Raw genomic sequence first — 20,357 nt, 5'->3', positions numbered from 1 at the left:
TCCTAAGAGCTTTAAGCTCATAAGCTCATTCTTTACATCATCGATAAAAGATTATTTATTCGCCTTCGCGCTAGTGGACAACATACTCGGATACACAGATGGAACATGAGCCTGGACGAAATGTCGCCGTGCCGCTTCTTCAGGATGTAGGTGTTCTTCTAGAGATACTACGTTGAATCCTTAATTTTTCAAATTGCCAATTATAAGCAACGGGGAGATCATCATTTGATAAAATGAAACATATTATAATCATGACTACGAATGTAATGAGAGATAATTATGTCGGGTGAACCGCTTTGAAAGAGCATATCGTCTTGAGATGATATGATTTACCACGAAAAGATAAATAATCTCAAAAGCCCGGGGTATATTCCAATTCAAAATATGACATATAAATAGACATGAAACATTGAATATCTATTTGAAATGCGATGCGCTTTTAATATGATATCCGCATTCGCCAAAACTTTGTAAAGAAATTGAGATCGTTTGATATATGATTTTTGTTTTTCATTCCGTTAACCATTCTTTGCTAATCAACAAATCCATCAAAACTTCAAAGGTCTGTCTATAATGCTTCGCGTGTACAAGCATGAAATTGTGGCGATCGCACGGGAGAGAAGAGGAGTCGATTTGGCTGTTATTCATTCCTACTCCCCGCAGCATGGCTGAACAAAGAGAGAAAAATTTTCCGTCGCCCTTCAGTAAATAACGCACCAATACAACGATGCTTATCAAGGGGATAAAGCACATTCATTTCCAAACACACCAAAATAACTAGCCCTACAAGTTGGGTCTAGGTTAGGTCTAGTACAAAATGTACTCATACTTGGAACGCCAGGGATATACATATCGAAGTGGTCTAATGCTTCGGATCCGAACAAAGAATTTAAAAGGAATCAACATTATTGTGAACATTTCATACTCACTTTATTGGAGATAACACGATCATGTTTGAAAAAAAATTATTTGGAATACGATAAATAAGACGAGATGCACTTCTTGCGTGGCCAGTTGTCGTTTGTCTTAACTTGAATTTATAAACGGGTTTTATCTCCGATGGTCGGTACTGAGTTGCGTCTTGGCGAAATGTTATGATTCCCAAGTGCGCGTCGAATAACTAATGATATGTGATGTTTTCCGAGTTATATGCGTATATATGGTCGGCAGTGATGACTCGAACTTGGCTCTCTTGTCTTTGCTTCGAGACGAGTTGATGAAATTGGCCAAATAATGTTTCCCCAGAGATAGTAGCAATAAGAGAGATGATAACGTGATGCGCCGTATCGTCAGTTGCCGGTTTGTTGATTGCCCGGCGTCCAGAACTGATATGTATGATCATCGTCATCATTCTCATCATTATCCTCATCATCGAGATGGAGGCGAGTTCGTCGGGTTCCATTGTCAGTCCCTCAAAATTCTGAGCGATCAAATCTCGTATATCATCTGCCGTGACAAAAACGTTGACATTCCATTTTTTCGTCTCAGAATGTCTAGAATATTCACGAATTTTGCATCGGTTTAGATGGTTATGGGTGGTTAATTTCGTCTTCATTTTTGGCCAAGATTGTTGTAAAAGCCCAAGAGAAAGCGAAGAATCGATTCAGTTGATGGAATTTTCCTCTTATTTCGTATTTTCTTCGCGACGGATATAATAGCTGAGACAAATACGCGCGGCCCGATTTTCGTGGAATGTCTGAGACAATATTTTCGAGAGTACAAAGTATATCCGCAATCGTCAATCCCCGGCATAACATTGTCAAGAGGTATGCATGCATTAAAATAAATACTACTACACGACTCTCGAGTAGTTAAGTACTGAACGCCTGTAGTATTAAGGCACAACGCCAGCTGCTCGCGAAATGGTGCTTATTTCTGAGATAATCTTCCCTGTCGTCGGTACATTCCGAAACTTCCTGCGTAATAGCCTGGTAATATCGAGTCGGGCGACTGGTTATGCCGTTAAGACGAAGTCGTCGCTGAAAAAAGAGGTTCTCATTCTCGCAACGAAGAAGTAGAAAATCAAATCACAGACTCGTAATGGTTTGTCGATAGGAATAGGAACGCCATTTGCGTACCGATGCGCAAATAGTGTGTCTGTTGGATCGAGGCGGCTGATAATGCACCTCTGATTACATTGATCCTGAGTCCATTATTAACATTTACCTCAATACATTTTTTTTCGATAATCCGGTGAGAAAATTACTTCATTTGTCTGTTTTCAAACACCCCTATGTCTGGAGATGATGCCTTCCGTGTCCAATACGGCATCGATTTCCATTGATACCTTCATCTCCGTGTGTCATTATTATTCATCTATCAAGAAAAACGCCACATAAAATTGTCTTCGTATGGTTTCGCGGGAAGCGTGTTCTCTTTCCACTGAAGATGATCTTTACAAGGCCTTTACACACTCGGTTCGATACATTGAGATAGCATAAAAATAAGCGTTTGATCAATTTGTGAACATGTATAGCGGGTACATATATAAAGGTGGGTGGAATCCACCGAGTTGAATTAATGATAGTGCTCGGTGCCTTAGGAAATGACCATTAGTTCCATAGCGTGTGTATCCATCAGCTACAGCACTAATTAAGTAAATGGCTATTTCGTTTGTACGACGTTTGTTGTTTCTAATAAATCACCGACGTGTTTCCTCATTCTGGGCCCTGAGTCAGGTGACTCGAATGTAAATACACCGTATTATGACCAAGAACGAGTCTACGATCACGTAATATCGAGTTTTTCCCGAATATAAAAACAAAATCGACATAATGATATATTAGTTCGTATAAAAGTTACTTATTCGGATTTTTTTCAGTTTGGCACACAGCAATATCCGGAGCCAGGTTCAGAAATTCACTCGACCTTATGAAGCGTGTATCAAGTATTTTCATACCCCTTCAGTGTGAAAGAGCCCGATCTAGAGCCCCAGCGATGTTACAACTTTTTCAAGTAACTAAATAATCTATTTCTTTCTAGATTTGACTATAGAATGGGAAACTGCAACACCAGCTCTCCTACCAGATGGCTTGACGGCCATGCAATCTAACGTTGTAAAATTTAGTTCATTTAGTTCATAGTCAAATCAGAACCCAAAACAGGCTTGATTCGTTCGTAATAGATCCTGCGTTGTGATTTTGCCTTTATTCCGCGACAGATTTCACGATGCATACTCGCAAAATCGATTTACACATTCAACGTTCGCCGAACATAAATATTTCAGTACGCCGTTTCAGCTTTGATGGCGATTTAAGAATACTAATGACCCGCCGCAACCAGCAATAAACTTTTAAGCGTATCCGTATTGAATTGCGTAGCCATTCATCATGTCTTGTAATCCGGGCAGTATATCGAGATCTGGCGGATCCGTCTGGGGATCAGGACCATGTATGTATATTGTGCCTCTGTGACGAATGGATTCTGCGCGTTGTCGGGACAATGAAATTCATCATCAATTCTAGCGCGCTTATAATCTGTTGCCCGCGAGAAAAACTCTCTTTGCCGGGCTTTCATTCGATAGGCAGCGGACCAGGACAGAAACGATGGTGATTATCGTTTAGGACGTTTGCAAGAAAATCCCGAGTGCAAAAAACGCTCGGTAAACGACGAGTATACGAGCTTTGCAGAAATGACGGCAAAGAATGTAGAAAAAAAACAGTACTTCACATGCATTATTGCCTCTGCAACACAAAGACTAATGAGTTTTTAGGCCAGGAACAAAAAGCACCCAGTAAATTCTTGTCTGACAAATCTTCTACAAAATTAATGGCCATAATCCGGCTATTTTTGGAGTCGTGTGTTGCTGTTGACGACGGCGAAAGATGGCTGAAATTGGCTACTAAATCCTTCGAATTGTCTATATACATTAAATTAGGCTGTACGCGACGGAAGCTTGCTCCGTAATATCATCATCCTATTAGCCGCACTTAAAGCCAGGCCATCGAGTGGTCACTAATCCATAACTCGCCGCACCCGGGGCAATCTCGAAATAAACCTACCGCACACAGTTCGGTCCTGATCATCCCTTCGAAAAGTGGATGCTTGATCAAATTTTCTACACTCGATACGGGACTCGATTACCCGAATCAGTTGCAGCGATTACCGATACTGCGGAGCCTGATTTGAAGTTGCTGGTATTGGCGCATATCTCGTTGCCGCCTGCTTCCCTTGCTGAAACGTTCAATCATTGATAATGGCCGATAGTCGATCACGTGCGTACTTCTGGCGCTCTTTCGGCAATCTTGTAGCTTTCACTGGGAATTTTGATAAGGGTTGACATTTGCCTCCGAACGAGTCAATGATTTCTTGTGATAAAGATGTATTATGAACAGAAAGTGCCAGCGAGGTCGCATTCCCCCCAGAGTAAGCAAAATCAGCCAGCGTCGTCGCCAATGACTCGATATTGGTTGGCACTAATAATAGCCAGAACTGGTAGAAAATCGAGATCTCGCGACAATTTAGTAGCAAACGTGTTTAACTCTTACTGATTGCTTTATTGCCGAGGGGAATCTCAAACTTCGATTCATTGACGAAGAATGCATAAATTAATACCTTATAGATATTTCAGGAATTTTTTCAGTCTGTGTAGTGGACATTAGTAACCATGCCGCGCAGCAAACCGACGTGAAACGAATGATTAATGCCTTGAGTCTCTCCACGCAACAAACAAAATGTCCATACATAGACATGATGCCAAAAGGGAATGTTCATATGGATTCTTTTGTACAGTGAAGTTCAGATTCGTACTGATCGTCTGCGACAGTGGGTTACTTGATGTATACATGACATGATAAAAAAGAGAATATGACGGTTGGTTAGGTAATAAATGTCGTTGCATGCCTACGTACATGCATAAAGTATACGATCACGGGCTAGTCTCGTGAGTTTGTGTTATCATAGGGAAATTACGTCTGTATTGAAAACTCTGATCGACTGTTGCGACTGATAATAGATTCAATCATGAGACCGTGATGATGTCACTGTTAGGAATTATATCGCTGGCGATAGTCGGTTAAGTAAATATCGCCGGCGACGGATAGTGTATCATAAAACACCGTGTTCTAGTAAACCGATTATTCCTGCTTCGGGGCTCTTTTCGCGCTTGCCGTCCGAGATCTCCCAACCGAGAGAGACAGCATGGTCGAGACGGCAAAACGAGCGAAGGATTCGGGAAGCATCCGATTAAATTTGCCCGTCGCAGTTCTTCGCGAGGTTCTTCGCCTAGTTCACCGTAACGGTTGCGAGGAGCAACAGGCAATATGATGATGATGAGAATGCTTAATGTAAGGCGATTAGGAGCGACGCAAATTAACTCGTCAACTCGATTCCAAGCTCGAAAATCGGCTTAATTAGCCATGCATCAGAAACTATAACAAAGCACCCGTGTATTGCATCGCGTGTGTGACCATAGAATGAGTTTTTATCACGTGGTTATTTTCTATTTAGACGGAAATCAGCTTGACGATTGAAAAAGACGATCAGTCATCTGCAAAGCTAGACGCTAGACGAATAGATACCTTGATAAAAAGATCGAAGAGCGGCTTCCCTTGAAATCGTGCAGTACAAATCATGATTTTTCGACTAACTTAATTAGCATTTGTCGAAAAATGGCTTCCATAGTTGGTAATGCATTGCACTATATTCGCACAATCGGCGAGGGCATCTTACTGGTGGTTGAGCCAGTACTGTTCAATTTCACGGCAATTTGCACAATCATGACGCAAGAATGCGTGGACATTTAGCCTTTGATGAAGCTCAGTCTCCCGTGCACAAAAATATCGATAGTATCACAGCCCATCCTTCTATTGAATAGCTATTTTGATTGCCCGGGAAGATACATATTACACTTTTCGGGTACTGGATATTACTATTATTCATTATCAACGTTGCTTGTACGTCAGAACTACAGAACGTGGTGAGTTTGAATGGATTTCTAAAGATTATTTAGCTATATATGTCTCTTATCTTAGGTTTCAAAATGAAATCGCTTTTGTAGGAACTCAAAGTCGAGCTCGGATCACCCTTGCGATGATTGCGACTGTGGAAGGAACTGATTAATGGCCGTGGAATGCGAAAGGGGATCTATGGGATTGTGATATGTGTTCACGCCAGTTTACAGCACCCAATTGCCATCAAATAACTATCAAATCAGCTATCCGTCAACATAAAACGGCAGTCAGGATCGATGACATTTTAAGAAAAAAAAACATCGCACGCTGCACTTCACTTTTCGAATTAATTCATCTTCTATAAACGTGTTTTGTTCCAGTTGCCCGGATTCTCAAGTGCGCTGGATTAATTCCCTACAGCGAAACGCGCGTTCGGAAGATGAATTGCCGGAAAGTTATGAACTCTGGTGATCTGTGGTCCCCACTGGGACGACTAATAGTTGATTAAGAAGGCGCATTAAGCGCTAATAAATAGGATTGTGCGACGATAGATTCATAGATTTGATCATGGACTCTAAAACGAATGATCGGTGCTTTCCGAGTGCGGTAATACGCTGTTGATGTTATGTAGGCCAAGACGTAGGAGCTTCATGGAAAAAGAAACCAGAAAAAATACATATACGATCACTATTGAACGATGAAGTCCGTGAAAACGCAGCCATGTTCGGTTGTTCTTGATTGAAAATAGAGGTTATTGCAGCAATTTTCTTTTTCTAATATATATGAGTCCATATTCCTACGAGGTGTCTGATTCGAGCCACGTTCTTATTTTTCGATGGAGGATGATACAAATATTATATATGAAGATGGCAATGATGTAGCCAAGGAGTCTTCATTGAAGAAGAATCTGGACTCAAATTAAGAAAGTGCCTAAGAATTGCATCCTCGCTTGCCAGGGTTTGATTACCTCCCGCCGAAGCTCACACCAACACAAACCCTAGCCGCAAACCCTTCATTGATCTATTTACATTGCCCATGATTTCTTGGGCGGACAAGTTGCCACTAAGCGGCCACCAGTCTATGTATTAAGCCAATCAGATACGTTGGTTTTCACCGGCAGTTTCACTACGCATCTTATTGGCTAGATACATAGACTGGTGGCCGCTTAGCATTGCCTTGGCCACCATTACCATCGTATACCAACTTTTCTAGCTTATCGAATGTTGACTGAATTCCTTCAATCCCTACCGCCTTAGCTTTACATTCTGCCAGTGAGAATTGAATAGTTACACACTGGGACCGTTCCAATGAAAAGCCGTATCAACAGGAATTATAGGCGGAATAGTCTCGGTAGATTTAGCGCTATCCGGGGCGACAGAAAGACAAATTGGGTTCAATCGAATTTATACATCGACTTGTTGCTTTAATGAACGTATTCGACAACTGAAAGCTACTAGTTCTGTCGGCAACGTCTTCTTCACGTCAGAAATAATTGCGGCGAACGCGCGCAGGGAATATCAAATTAGAAATTCAAATCATGATAACGGAAGAAATCGATTTCTTCGGAAAAATCAAGTTCTAGCTCTATTACGAGTGACGAGTAGTTTTGATTTCAATTGAAGTTGGTGTATTATGTCTCAGGCACCTACTGACAAGAATTCAAAGAGAAATAAAATCATATTTCATTGCATCAAACGTTGCCCCAACGACCTGGATATTATAAAGTAGTCATCGAGTAACAAAGACTAAAATGAACAAATATTAAAATCAAATTTTATTCTCGATATTTTTATGACACAAACCATTCAAACATTTGGTGCCGCGGTTAAGTCATTTATATGCAGCACTATAGCGTTTCAGCGTTACTCAAAAAGGTACATTTCACAGCTTTATCACAAACCTTATACGGTAAAGCAAAGCACCGAAATTTTCTGGGGGTTTTCGAAAACTTGGACGGATCGATTTGTAAAAAAGTACTAAATAGGCCTTCGAAAGCGTAAGACTTATCGTAAGACTTAGATGTACAACATAGAAATTTATAATTTATATCACCCATCGTACCCCTAAACCTAACATCGAAGATATATGTGGACTATTAGCAAGTTTGTTGAATATAGAGAAGCGAGTTTCGATAATATCGTGATCTTTGAAAAAAAGGTCATTTACAACAATGCGCTAGAAGTTGGTGCACTCCCTGAAGGCGCCACATAATTCTAACTAAGAGGCTTTTTCTATATGGCAGCTTCCTGCTCTTTTGCGGTGACTGAAAGTGAATAAATTTCTAATGAATTTCCATATGCAAACACTATAGCGAAAATGCCGTCGGCGACCGGCGAGACGCGCCACGAGGACGGAAGTTAATGTGCCGTGTTTTCCCGCGAGAGCCCGGCGACGAACGCGCGAATCTTTACCTTCGCATAAATAATAACGAAACTGGATGAAATAACGAACATTAAAACTGAACAGGCAGAAAAGACCTTGATTACCGCCGGCTCGCCGGTGTAGAAAAGAGTCGATCGTCACAAGTTTTCTCTTCACAAAACCTGCCACGAACGATTTGTTCACACGAAGTTAAGATCAGATTATGAACAACAACGTATTTAAACAAATCAAAATTTCATCATGGGTTCCCATTATATCTTTGCCTACTGATCTCTGTTAAGACCGGGGAAGGTCATTGACCTGGAGAACTGGGGCCAGTTGCTCAAAGGTTAGTTAGAGTAAACCAGTGGATATTTGATATAGCGACAACTAAACCAACCTTTTAGAACCCCTAATCCAACAGCAGGGTTGAGCCCATTCTCCGATTAGGGGCGAGTCTGGACTGTGAGAGCCTTGAATAACGAACGAACATACAATTTTCATAATCTAATCACAAATTATTCAGTCAATATCAATAACGGCAAAGAACGTAACCGATGGAAAAATATTTACAATTACAAAGTATCAAGCCAATTTTAGATTAATTGAACTTAAAATCGGGTTTTCTTTGTTTATATTAGATAAATACAGATATCGTCATCACTACGTTGCGAACAAGACGAAAAAAGACACCCTTAAGATAAAAACGTAAAGCAGTCGTGCGCATGTAAAAAGAAAATCAATGGCGAACAAACGTAAGCACCAGCACGATTTCATATCTCATAAAAGAGTTTCTTCTTAAAACAAACACTACTATATCGATGCATATATGCTAGACAATAGACCGCGATTCTAAATCTTCCAGCTTTAGTAAAAATCACCGATCAATACGTCAAACGTTATCCGAACCCTAGAACAACGATCACGTGTACATACATATTCGTTTACGTGATCCCAGGCTGCTGTAGATATAGCTACAAGCAAAAATATTGCCGCCAGTCGACATAAAAATGCGATCACGCGAAGTATGCGGCATTGCTGTCGGATGAAACGCCGCAAGGGCTTTACACTTTGAAATGTAATGGAAGAAAGAACAGAGAATACTACTATCGCGTCAAATAATGATCAAATAGATGGTTAGTATAGCAAGCTGTGCAAAAACCAGGGGGTTCAAACGTTTATTCAAAACCTTTATGATGTCAAAGGAATTCTCTATATGTACGTTATTTGATGCTTAGAATGCGTGCTTTATATAGGCAAAGGACTTCTCGGAAATGAAAATTACAGGGATGGGTCTACAGGAAAATCGGAAGGCTGGGTTCGGAAAAAAAGAAAATATATTCTCGGAAAGACCACACGAGGCGGTGTTAGAAATTTTTGAAGAAATACATCGAAAAAGATGCAATTTCCGAGAAGATATAATTGTCAAATTTACAGATTTTAACAATTTATGTCTTGACGAATAAGCCAGGGGCCCGGACACCCGAAACCACCCCGTAAATCTGCCCCTGCGTCATCTGTATCTACCTTCCAAGGAATAAGCAAAGTCGGATCCGATCAACTCGGATAACTCCGTTCATAACATTCAACTCGGTAATCAATATAAAGTCGGACACATCTTTACGGTCCCAAAAGGTCCAATTTGAGCGGATTCTGGTGTATTCAGATTTCTTAAGTTCAAATCTATGAAATCCTACCAACAGAAATGTATCTATCCTAAATACAAATGACGGCCAAAATCGACGTTTATCTCAATTCATACATAATTCTTAATCATAATTTCTTCGTTACAAAGCATTTACTTATTCGGCAAATAAATACACAACCCATATACATGACAATTAAATAATATAGCGAAATACACGATGATATTCATATTCATAGTTCATTTAGTTGATTGAAGTTTTCTGGTTTTCTAGTCATCGTCGAGCTCTCTTTCTCTGGCCAGGTCTCGGTTGGCGCTCAATCGTTGGTTGATGATGTACTCGGACTCCTGGCCGCATTCGGTCAAACGCAAATCCATATGAACGATAGTTTTATTATCAGCCATATCTTCCTGCAGTTGCTTGCCGCCGTCCTGAAAATATATCGAAACAAAAAAACTTACTTATTTTCTGAAACATTTGAAAATGCAGTTTCAAATTATTACAAAACCTTCTAAAAATCTTCAGCGACAGGTTTTGTAGTCCCGCGATGCAATTCTTAAGCAATTCTCAATTTGAATTCGAATGCGGAGTTAAATGAGTTGAATTCGTGACATCGGAACTAAATACATATCAGTGTAGGCGTTTTCGTCGTCGAAAGTAATATTTTGCCGTAAAATACTCGTAATTTTATCCCCCTTTGGGTTTAGAGATAAAGGAGAGAATCGGTATCGTCACTTGCAAGCTACGTATGGTTTTATTTCATATATATATACGTATACAAGGGACATATTCAAGACAAAAGTCAGACGGAAAAAAACTAATAATTCATTATCAGTTCGGAGAGAAGATAATCTCCTGAGACATAGTCTGTTGTTTCCGTTGAACAAAAGTTCCAGTCGATACGATCATATGACGTATATGACCAGACCAGGAGAGGCTTTCAGCCCCAGTAATGCGACGCTAAGAAGCACTTTTAGTGTCAGATTCCGCTCTGTTCTGGACGCGACATCACCGACGATGTTAATGTGTAGAAATTGTTAGAGAAAAAATACCGAAAACGAAAGCTACAATATAATGCGAAGCGAAATAAAAGGATCCACGTATTCGTGTTACGACAAAGGTATCAAAAACGGCGGACTAAAGTGCTATAAATACCAGGCACCGGGCCTGTGCTAAGTATCAAGTAGAATGATTAACTTGTTCGGTCTATATTGAAAAGGTTAAGTTGCCTGTGGCAACTAATCCAAAAATCTACGAGCTCATATCTTCATTGCATAACACGAAAAACATCGTTCGATCGATATTCGCCACGAAAACGCTGAAAATTGACTACCCTAAAAATGTAAGCTGCGTTTCATATGCTTGTAGCGACGATAAGAAAGATTGATTATAGGACAACTGAATTTTGAAATTATGAGCTCTCGTCAAAGGACAGCCGACTGTGGCAATCGAAGATCCACCAGGTGTGCTAGTGCAGCAGTACATCGACGTTAGCCTAGAATATCTGACATTCTTTTGTTCATTCTATTTTAATATTCGTTTTGTTCTAAACTTTATCACCGGTATACTGCGTTAACCGATACAATGGAACCTCATTACAGCGAACTTCATTGTACCAGAAAATCCGTCAGTTATAACCAATAGTTTGTTATATCCAGTATAAAATTAATTAAATTGTCTTCTTAGGACAAAATTTCATATTCGTTATATCCGATGAATCGTTGTATCCGAATTCGTTATAACGAGGTTCCGTTGTAATATACTGAGTATATATCAAGGTGCAATAAAAAAAAATTTGAATTGAACTGATGCTGAATTTCTCCGGGGACGACAAAAAATCCTCCGAAATTACGAAAGCGTGCGACTATTAGCCGGTGTCTCATTGTTCATAAGTGAAATCAGTTTACCTGTATATTATTCCCCTGTAAGCCGGTCCAATAATTCTATAAGTGTTAGCGCTGGCCACGCCAATAATCCACGTATCCAGACAAGAAAACAAGAAACTAATCAAGGCACGCTTGTTTTGCCGATGATGAACCTTCCATAACTGTCATCGATCAACAAGCGTTGACGACAACGTCAATATGAAAAGGTCGAGAAAGGTTGCTGACCAGCGAAACACACGAGCTTACTGGAAAAATGATGTCAGGGCAACGTTCGCGTTATTGCTACTTTGGGTATTGGTAAGCGAATTACCACCACAGCGCTGGGCGAAGATACATATTGAGTATAATGATTCACCGCTAAAGGGTGACACGATCAAAAGCCTGAATATCAAAGTCCAGGGGTCCGATCTATCCGGAACCGCCAGAACCGAAGGAGATAAGCCACGGTCGAGTGCCACGACTTTCCAAATATGACTAGCGACAAAAACTCTCGGATGTCAACAACTTCACTTCGGACACTGGGACAACACTACTGTCATCTGGGTCCTTAACTTAAACTAACTCACAACTGTGGAACTGGGTCCTGGATATTACGTATCGGAATGCGCTTCTATCATAAGGGATTTAGTCAACACGCGGGACAAACAACATAGAGGACTTTACAGTATTTATCTACTCGAGGAAAAATTCTGAACTTTCTACTCCGTGGAAAAATGACAAAAAATACCCCCAAAAATACATGATCTTTCCAAATCTTGATGTATTAAATTCCACAGTCAACAAAAATGAAGCCCAATCAGTCGCTTGCTAATTCAAGGCTGTACATGAACCGGAACCGAAATGTTCAATTTTGTACTTCGATTAAGCACGAAAAAAAGCAAATTCAACCGGCCATCCAACTATTTCTGTGCTTCAATTTTCGATTCAAACCCCCGGTTTCGCTCCACGCAGGTGGTGGTGGCGTTCGCAAGGGACAAAACTATAGAAATCAACCAAGTAATCAAATAAATAAGAGGCGCCGATATTCACTATTTCTGATAAAACTTCTCGGTAAGATTCCATCAAATCAGTCTTGCAATGGCCGAGTACCGCAATAAATGAAGGCTACTAACAATTCATTCGGTACAAGTGAAGATAAAGAAACACGAAAACTGCCTTCATATTGTCCGCTTCGTTCATAGATGTAGTACACACGGCGTTTCACGAAGAGAGAATTGAGTTATTATTTATGCGCTAATGAATAGAAGCATTATCATTTACGCCTGGTGAAAAAATAATAAAACCTGTCCCCTAAAACCGCTTATATAGCATGCGCATGTAATCAACTAATGGACTTATAGAAGGCGAATTAAAAACCAAATCGGCGTTATAACTTACAATGGAAAGTGAATGTAAAGTGAAAAGTAGAAACACTGATCTAAACCATGCCGGTTTAATGAGTACAGTCAAATGCACTTAGCCAAGATGGAAACACGTGTACGAGAACTTTTAAAAGGGACGTTTCGTGGCGGTGTCTTTCCGATTCGACCGCCCAACGAGCATTCCACTCGACTCGATTCCCGCTTGTCCACAACCCGGATAGAAATAGCACCAGTTCAAGCACTAGTAAAAACAAATTCGAATTCTAGAAAGAATTGTACCATATTCGAGACCTTTTTAAAAATAAATTTGGCCACGGCCATCACGCGTCTATTCAATGTATGCTGATGTTTCATTTTGTATTCTCGATCTTTATTTCTTTTTCATCTTTTTCTTTGATTTTACTCTCTATAAACAATAGTCCAAAGGAGAGCGATACCGAGTTACTGAGTACGGTTGCGAGGACAGAGTAATATCTGCGACGTAGTTGAGCATGATTTCTGCATGCTCTCACTGATTAGAAACAATGCATTTTATCTCCAATCGATCGAGCATGAAATGTCCATTTCCTGAAGATGAACGCCGAGTTCGTTCCTGTTCGTTCCGTCGATGAACACGACATATTTCTGTTGAATTGCACCGAAACAACCTCGCTACTTATGCGTTGATTATGCGACCACCCGAACTAGCGGCCAAAAGCCGGGCATTAAATCATTCGAAAAGCAGCTGACCCAAAATGGACTTAGACAGGTCTGTAAAGACGAGTATCGACAGTGGATGGAACTAATCCCGCTATTTCGAACCCGTGAATCGACCAAAATACTGATCCCATGGTGGTTTCGTATACTATAGTCTTGCGATACAACCAGGTTAAAATCATAGCCCAAGCCTTGGAGTAATCACCTGAATCATCTAGACGATTACTCCAAGCCCAAGTTAACAGCAGAGCTCAAAACATACAAACGTCTATTTCATCACGGTGACAGAGACATGCTTCGGGTTTACGACACGGGTAATTGCCGTAGGTGGTATGATGGGTTAATGGGCGTGCTTTAGAGCCGGGGTCAACTACCGTGCAACTGCCCTTCCTGCACCCGGGGCGTAGGCAGGTACGTCGGTAGTAAGATCTCGGTGGGTACCAGTTCATCGTAACCTTTCCGAGCAATTAAACGGGCACCATAATCGCGGGGAAGTGCGTAATCGGCCGATAAACAACGACGAAAATCGTTTTGCCCGGAAAACAATGACGAAACAGACGATGAATCACGACAAAAGGTATAGTGTTATCAAAATGAGCAATCGGGCATTTGGGAATCGACATGACTAAACAGTTTTATCTCGCGAAAATGAGTTGATGAATGGATGGCAGTTACTGTTAATCGTGCGCAGCCCCGGAGAATTCTCGCCGAAAGGCAAGAAACAGAATACCCAAGTCGATTGCCGAGAAAGCGACACGGTGTTTCGTTTTTATTCGCGGCCTTGAACGTAATCAAGTCGTGAAGCCTGCGTGTCGTATCTGCGATGACTAAGGAATTCTCACGCTTTTCCCAACATTAATCTTCGCATTATCGGTAACGTATCCATCGTTCGGGGCCTTGAAAACGTATTCGGCGCGTCAGATCACCGTGCGATCTCAACACACAGGACACAGCGTGATCGCATTCTCCATAGCTATCACAGATACGTACTACGGAATCTTGATGAATGAATATTTGATCGATCTGTATAATGGATGCCCATTCAGAGAGGGACCTTTTTCAATCAAAAACTAAGGGCATACATCATAATGGGGCTTGAATGAAAACCAAAACCGTTTGGACGAAACGGCTTCTTAGCTTTATCGGCGTGGTAGTTATATATGTATATAACTATTGATCAAATGGAGCACCCTGCTGCTAGCTATTCACTACATATCGGTGCAAGACGTCCATCACATCACACAAATCAATCGATTTTTATTCTTAATTATTTATCTGGTCACAAGCGAAATCGATTTGATCCCCGAAGTTATTATTGGATTTCGGTCAATCGCGTATTATGGCAACTGTGAACGATATATTATTCGACAGGACTTCCGCGCGAATATTCTAGCGATCATCGAGGAGGCCTATATGGTTTACAACTCAATTATAATTCAATAATATTCCGCGCTCGGATGCCGAAAGCTTCCTCATCTAGCAGGTTATGGATTATCGATATTCTTGTTTTTTTCGGTTTTCGGAATAATCCATAAGTTCCTCGCTATACTACACGGGACGATGCGACAGTAGTATTGGCTTTCGCGCGGAATTGTCTATCGGGGCGAATTTTCTCGTCAATCGAACCATTTGCACATTTAATGACACCGAAATCGAGCGGAGAAGAAACGTCGTTTTTGTCAGTGCGCGTCACTTAAACGCTCGCCAACAAATCACCTACGCAACGTTCAAGCGGCAGTTTTAGTGAACGTTTAAAAAGAAAAATACGTGTCAACTTGTCGAGCCTGGATAAATAAAGGTTTCGCACGCAATCATTATTGTAATTTCACTCTACGGCCCGCCGCAGGTTATCGTCGCCATAAATGTCTTCATCGCAAAGCGCATCTACCACCGTAGAGGCAGCAGGTATCCCTGAAAATCATAATACGGAATCGCGTAGCTAGTTTCGTCGCTGTTCATCCGAGACCGGTTTTAATCAAATGAGCTAATTCAATGATGTTCGTCTGCCGACACGAGGCGACGAAACCAATTGAAGATGTCAGTCACACGTTGCATCTCAAACATTCTCAGCTCTGCCCCGCGGGCAAATAAACGGATCGTCTTCGAGAATTAAATTCTGAAATTCATTCCAACCGTCTAGCACATCTATTCATTTTTCTATACGCGGATCGGGTTCGGCAGCGCAACGAACGGTAATCTGGTACCGACAGAAAGTTCATTCCAAGGGCATATCACGCGCAACGCAACAGCTAATCATTAACGTGACAGTTGATTAAACCGAGGGCTTAACTCCAAATTTTAGAAATTCTTAATGCATATATACTTTGGTCTAGTATCTAGGCGTTGTTCCCCAAAGTTTGGGAGGGACCGTAACAACGACTGGTATTCAGACTAACATCGCTTATGGCTTTTCTTGCCAAATATTGCAACAAGTCTGATTTAAGCGTATAAGATTTATATTTTCCATCAACCGATGTCAACACGGGGATGCTAGGCTATAAATCATAACTACAAAGGCACATACTGGCCGAGATAATTGATACCTAAGCCCCGGCTTAGGCAAGACAAATCGTGCCGCTTCTATCGTCGTTTTTGGGTACAATTAAACTAGCCCATCCCCATCCGTACGATAATAATCCGCAATCTAACTCCGGCGTGACAAATTGATGCTAAGCTACTACGTGACGACAATAAAAGCCATCGGCTGAAAATTCTACGCAACGGCATTATACCCTATTTACGGAGCTATTCAAACTTTAAACGGAAGAAATACAGACAACTGCCACCCGACAAGTGTGCTGGAAAATTTGATAAACCGTGTCTGCATTCAGTTCCGAAAAAATGCGCTCGGAAAATGATGGAACGAGTCGAATTGATTTCGTAGAAAAATGACTTCACGCAGACGTGCTTTGCAATTCGAGTAGGGTTTCGGGTGGCTATTGATATTGATTTCTGCATTCAGGCAAAGAAAAGCTCAGAAGCTTCGATCGTGAACTTAACCGACGGTTAAACCTGCGTAAATAGCATCTTTCCGATGTAATGAAAAATCAATTGACGCAGTTTATGAAAGATTATTTGCGTTCGATGTCGCAGTAAATTAAATCTATTTATATACATTTGTTATTTGATGATGAAATAAACGTTGTAACACGAAACGCCCATATACGGCGAACTTGAAAGCGTGCGGTTTAAAATATCTAACTAGGAATCAATTTTTCGGATTTAGATTCGCGAGCTGGTGAGAAGGAAAGAACGACTGTAGGAACACTTCACGTGCCATCTTTGAGCGAGTGAATGAAGTAGTAGTGAAACAGAGATTTCGAATTATCAATGGAGCAGCATGGCTGACCAACAAAAAACGCTCAAATTCGTACCGTTTTATTAAGGAATAACGTTTTACCACAATGCTGCCGCATTTGCATAATATCCACTCCCTAAAACGGTTAGGCATTTTTTTCTAATTACTTGGAGCACGGATCTGCACCCAGAATTTTGCAAAAACCATCAAATTTCAAAAATAAAATGTGGAAAAATACTTAAATGACAAAGCAATTTTTTTTTCCCTGTTCTCTTCCATTTTGAAATGCCTACTACAAAAAAAATTCTTTTTCATTTTCATTTTTTTCCTTCACCCTCCCATTTTTTTCTTGAAAAAATCCTGCGTTCTTAGTAATTAAAGAACTAATAAATTTCCAGACTATAGGCCTACGTGGGAAAATGACCAACAAAATATGAAAATTGACAAAATTCCAAAATTTGATGTATTTAGATTAGGCAGCCAATGAAACTAACCCCAATCAGTCGATTGCCGGTTCAGACTGGTTGGAAGATTGTTTGAATGAATCGTAATAGAATTTCCCAATTATGTACTTTGATTTAAACAAAAAATTCTGTAAATTCCACTTCCGATCACACAACTATACAAGTACACGGATTTCTGATTTTAAAATCAAACCCCCTGTTTCACTCCCGGCTGGTGTGGTGGGTTTGTAAGGGAAACCAATCAAATAAACAACAGGGTCAACCCCTATTCTAAGAAATATGATTCTGGATCCTCGGTTTCATACTAAGTTGGGGAACTGGGTAAGTAGCCTAATCATTAGTGTTAGGCTTTTTATATGGAATGGGAAGGGCTTGTCAGTGTGAAGATATTCGATCATGAAACTTAACCAGTTTCTCATTGGCCAAAATTTTATATATTTGAAACCAAAAGAGAAATCATTGCTTGGACCCAAATGAAAATCTATACCATTAAAATGCTGATTCCCAAACGCGTGATCTCCTGCATAGAGAACAATACACTTACCGGTCCCAATCTATTACAAGACAAATCTAAAGTCGTCAGAGTCGAGTTTTTACCGACGACTTGTGACAGCATCGCCGCGGTCGGTTCGGTCATTTCGTTGCTGCCGAGGTTGATTTCGACGAGCGTCGAATTTTTCAACAACGCGCGACAAATCGCGGCGCCGCCTTCGTCCGCCAGACGGTTCAATCTAACGTTCAAACTGGTCAAAGTCGTGTTTTTCATCAGCGCGTGAGCGATTGCCTGCGCACCTTGAGCTCGTATCTGATTATCGCTGATGTCCAATTTCACCAACTTACTGCGATTGTTCAAAAACTTGCCGATGGCGCGCGCTCCGCGATCGCCGATCATATTGTGCGACAGATCGAGCTCGACGAGTCCCGGGTGGTCTAAGATGTGACTGATTAAAACGCGTACTTTATCATCGTCAACTTTACTGCGATGCAACTGAAACACTTTCAAGTTCTTACAGTTCGCGATGCACTTCGCCAACAGAAGACAGTCTTTCGCCGTGAACTGGAAGAGGTTCCATTCGAAATTCATGCCGCAGTCGCGTACGCCGTACGTCACGCGAAACTCGACGAGATTGGGCAACGCGGGCAACACATTCGAGAAGTCGAAATGATCGGTTTCGGGACCTTCGCCAGCGTCGCTGCCCGCGTCTGAACCCTCGTCGTCGACGTCTTTGCATTCTTTCACCGGCGGCAGTAGTTGCCGGACGATTAAACGCTGGACAAAATTCGTCGACAACGGCAGCGTTTCTTGCAGTTTCGTCGGGTCGGTCTGTTCGGGAACGAAGTGTTCGATGATCTCTTCGAGATTTCGTTCGAAGTACATTCGTTTCCAGCTGGCGCCGTACCGTGACACGTCGCAGATTTCCCAACGCGATTTACAGCATCGTTTCCAGTAGCCTTCGTCTTCGACGAGCTGAGCGGTGACTTTCAACGGAATTCCAACAGCAATCTTGTCTAAAACTTTCGCTTTGTGTTTAGGCAGAAGGTCGTTGATTATCTTTGAATTGACTGGAAATGAAATATAGAGAAATTTGAATCTTAATACGTGTTTTTATAGGCTTAAAAATTTCAATAAAACTACCACGGTACCTTGTTAAGAACCTAAGCAAGAGCTCATTATTCTAGTATGAATTCAATCAAACTTTTCGTTGAGGTTTAGAGTTTGAGTTTACTGCATAACCTTTTTGATTACCGGTAAATCCTTATAACTGCGAGTTTTTAATAATCGAAATAGAACTAAAAAAACCCAAATGGGTTCTTATTTCAGGGGCCCACTTCATTGGCCGCAGTTGAAGCTTATCAACATCAAATGTAGTTCGACATCTTAAAGCTTCCAAAAATGCTTCATATATCAAACTCTAGAGACTTTGATATAGAATACTGAAAACGAAAATCTGAATAGCTTACATTCAAAATTGCCAACAATATGCTTCACGCAGAGTTCTCCGAGCAATGGAACCGTAGCTAACGACCATTCCGGATCTTCAGCTATAATTCGACGCATGTTGCGCAAGTCGAGTAACGCGTCTCCGTCGACCGATGGCTCCGGCGTAACGGTTTTACTCGTGGCGCTGCTTCTTCCCGACTTTCCGGACAACGCTCTCGATGCAACATTTTTACCGCTTTTGACGCTCTTACTGTCGTCCTCCCCAGCAGCTTGCGAGCCGGCCTCCGATTTACCATCAGGTATAGGCGAATCCGTCTCAGCTGGTTTTGGAACCATTGTGATATGCTAGAAAAAATGAAGCAATGCTGTGTATGCTTGATTGGTGTAGTACATAAAGTGTAGTAGGCTCCTCCTTTGAACAAAGGGTTAGATTAAACATACAACAATAACCCATAAATAGGATACTCATAACTGAAGGTGAAAACTCATAGATAGAACAAAACTGGGAATACAATTAATTGAATTTGATTGAAAGTTTAGACCGAAACAAGCGCCCAAACAATGCTTACGCATCCAGAAAATTAACAAAAACAATTTCAAACTTCTCAATTCATTCATTTCTTTGGGAAAATATCATTGACGCACCTTCTATCTGAATACAGGGGCTAGAATCTTCAAATTTAGCGTCAGTACCAGCAGTTTCAGGGACAATTTGTTTATTTCTGTTGTCATGTACTTTACTTCCTGGTTTCGGCAAGCGCTAAATTCAGGACGCCGATTTCGGGCAAGCACTAAAAAGCACTGCTAAATTC

At 41.0% G+C, this 20,357-nt stretch overlaps 1 protein-coding gene and 1 long non-coding RNA gene across 2 annotated transcripts; one reads left to right on the top strand and one right to left on the bottom strand.

Moving 5' to 3' along the window:
• Window positions 1-4,689: 4,689 nt before the first annotated feature.
• LOC141915119 (uncharacterized) lies at window positions 4,690-6,644 on the top strand. Its single transcript, XR_012620915.1, has 3 exons — window positions 4,690-4,812; window positions 5,449-5,917; window positions 5,999-6,644. It is a non-coding gene; the product is annotated as an uncharacterized LOC141915119 (long non-coding RNA).
• A 1,031-nt stretch (window positions 6,645-7,675) lies between these two features.
• Window positions 7,676-20,271, bottom strand: LOC141914875 (dynein regulatory complex subunit 5-like). Its single transcript, XM_074806209.1, has 4 exons — window positions 20,191-20,271; window positions 19,566-19,890; window positions 18,148-19,166; window positions 7,676-10,329 (listed from the first exon to the last, which is right to left on the bottom strand). Exons 2-4 carry the CDS (start codon window positions 19,879-19,881, stop codon window positions 10,168-10,170), a joined length of 1,497 nt encoding a protein of 498 aa, XP_074662310.1. The 5' UTR covers window positions 19,882-19,890; window positions 20,191-20,271; the 3' UTR covers window positions 7,676-10,167.
• Between the last annotated feature and the right edge of the window lie 86 nt (window positions 20,272-20,357).

The sequence above is a fragment of the Tubulanus polymorphus genome, chromosome 1, assembly GCF_964204645.1.
Source record: "Tubulanus polymorphus chromosome 1, tnTubPoly1.2, whole genome shotgun sequence".
Classification (NCBI taxonomy): Eukaryota; Metazoa; Nemertea; class Palaeonemertea; order Tubulaniformes; family Tubulanidae; genus Tubulanus; species Tubulanus polymorphus.
Note: the sequence above shows the minus strand (reverse complement) of the source record. Positions and strands in the feature narration are given on the sequence as shown.

Bases quoted from the DNA above. Each gene is read 5' to 3' on its own strand.
- LOC141914875 (XM_074806209.1), bottom strand. From the start codon at position 19,881: ATGGTTCCAAAACCAGCTGAGACGGATTCGCCTATACCTGATGGTAAA. The intron at 19,167-19,565 runs GTAAGCTATTCA...TTTCATTTCCAG, and splicing joins TATTGTTGGCAATTTTGAAT to TCAATTCAAAGATAATCAAC. The intron at 10,330-18,147 runs GTAAGTGTATTG...ATATATTTTCAG, and splicing joins CTTGTAATAGATTGGGACCG to GACGGCGGCAAGCAACTGCA.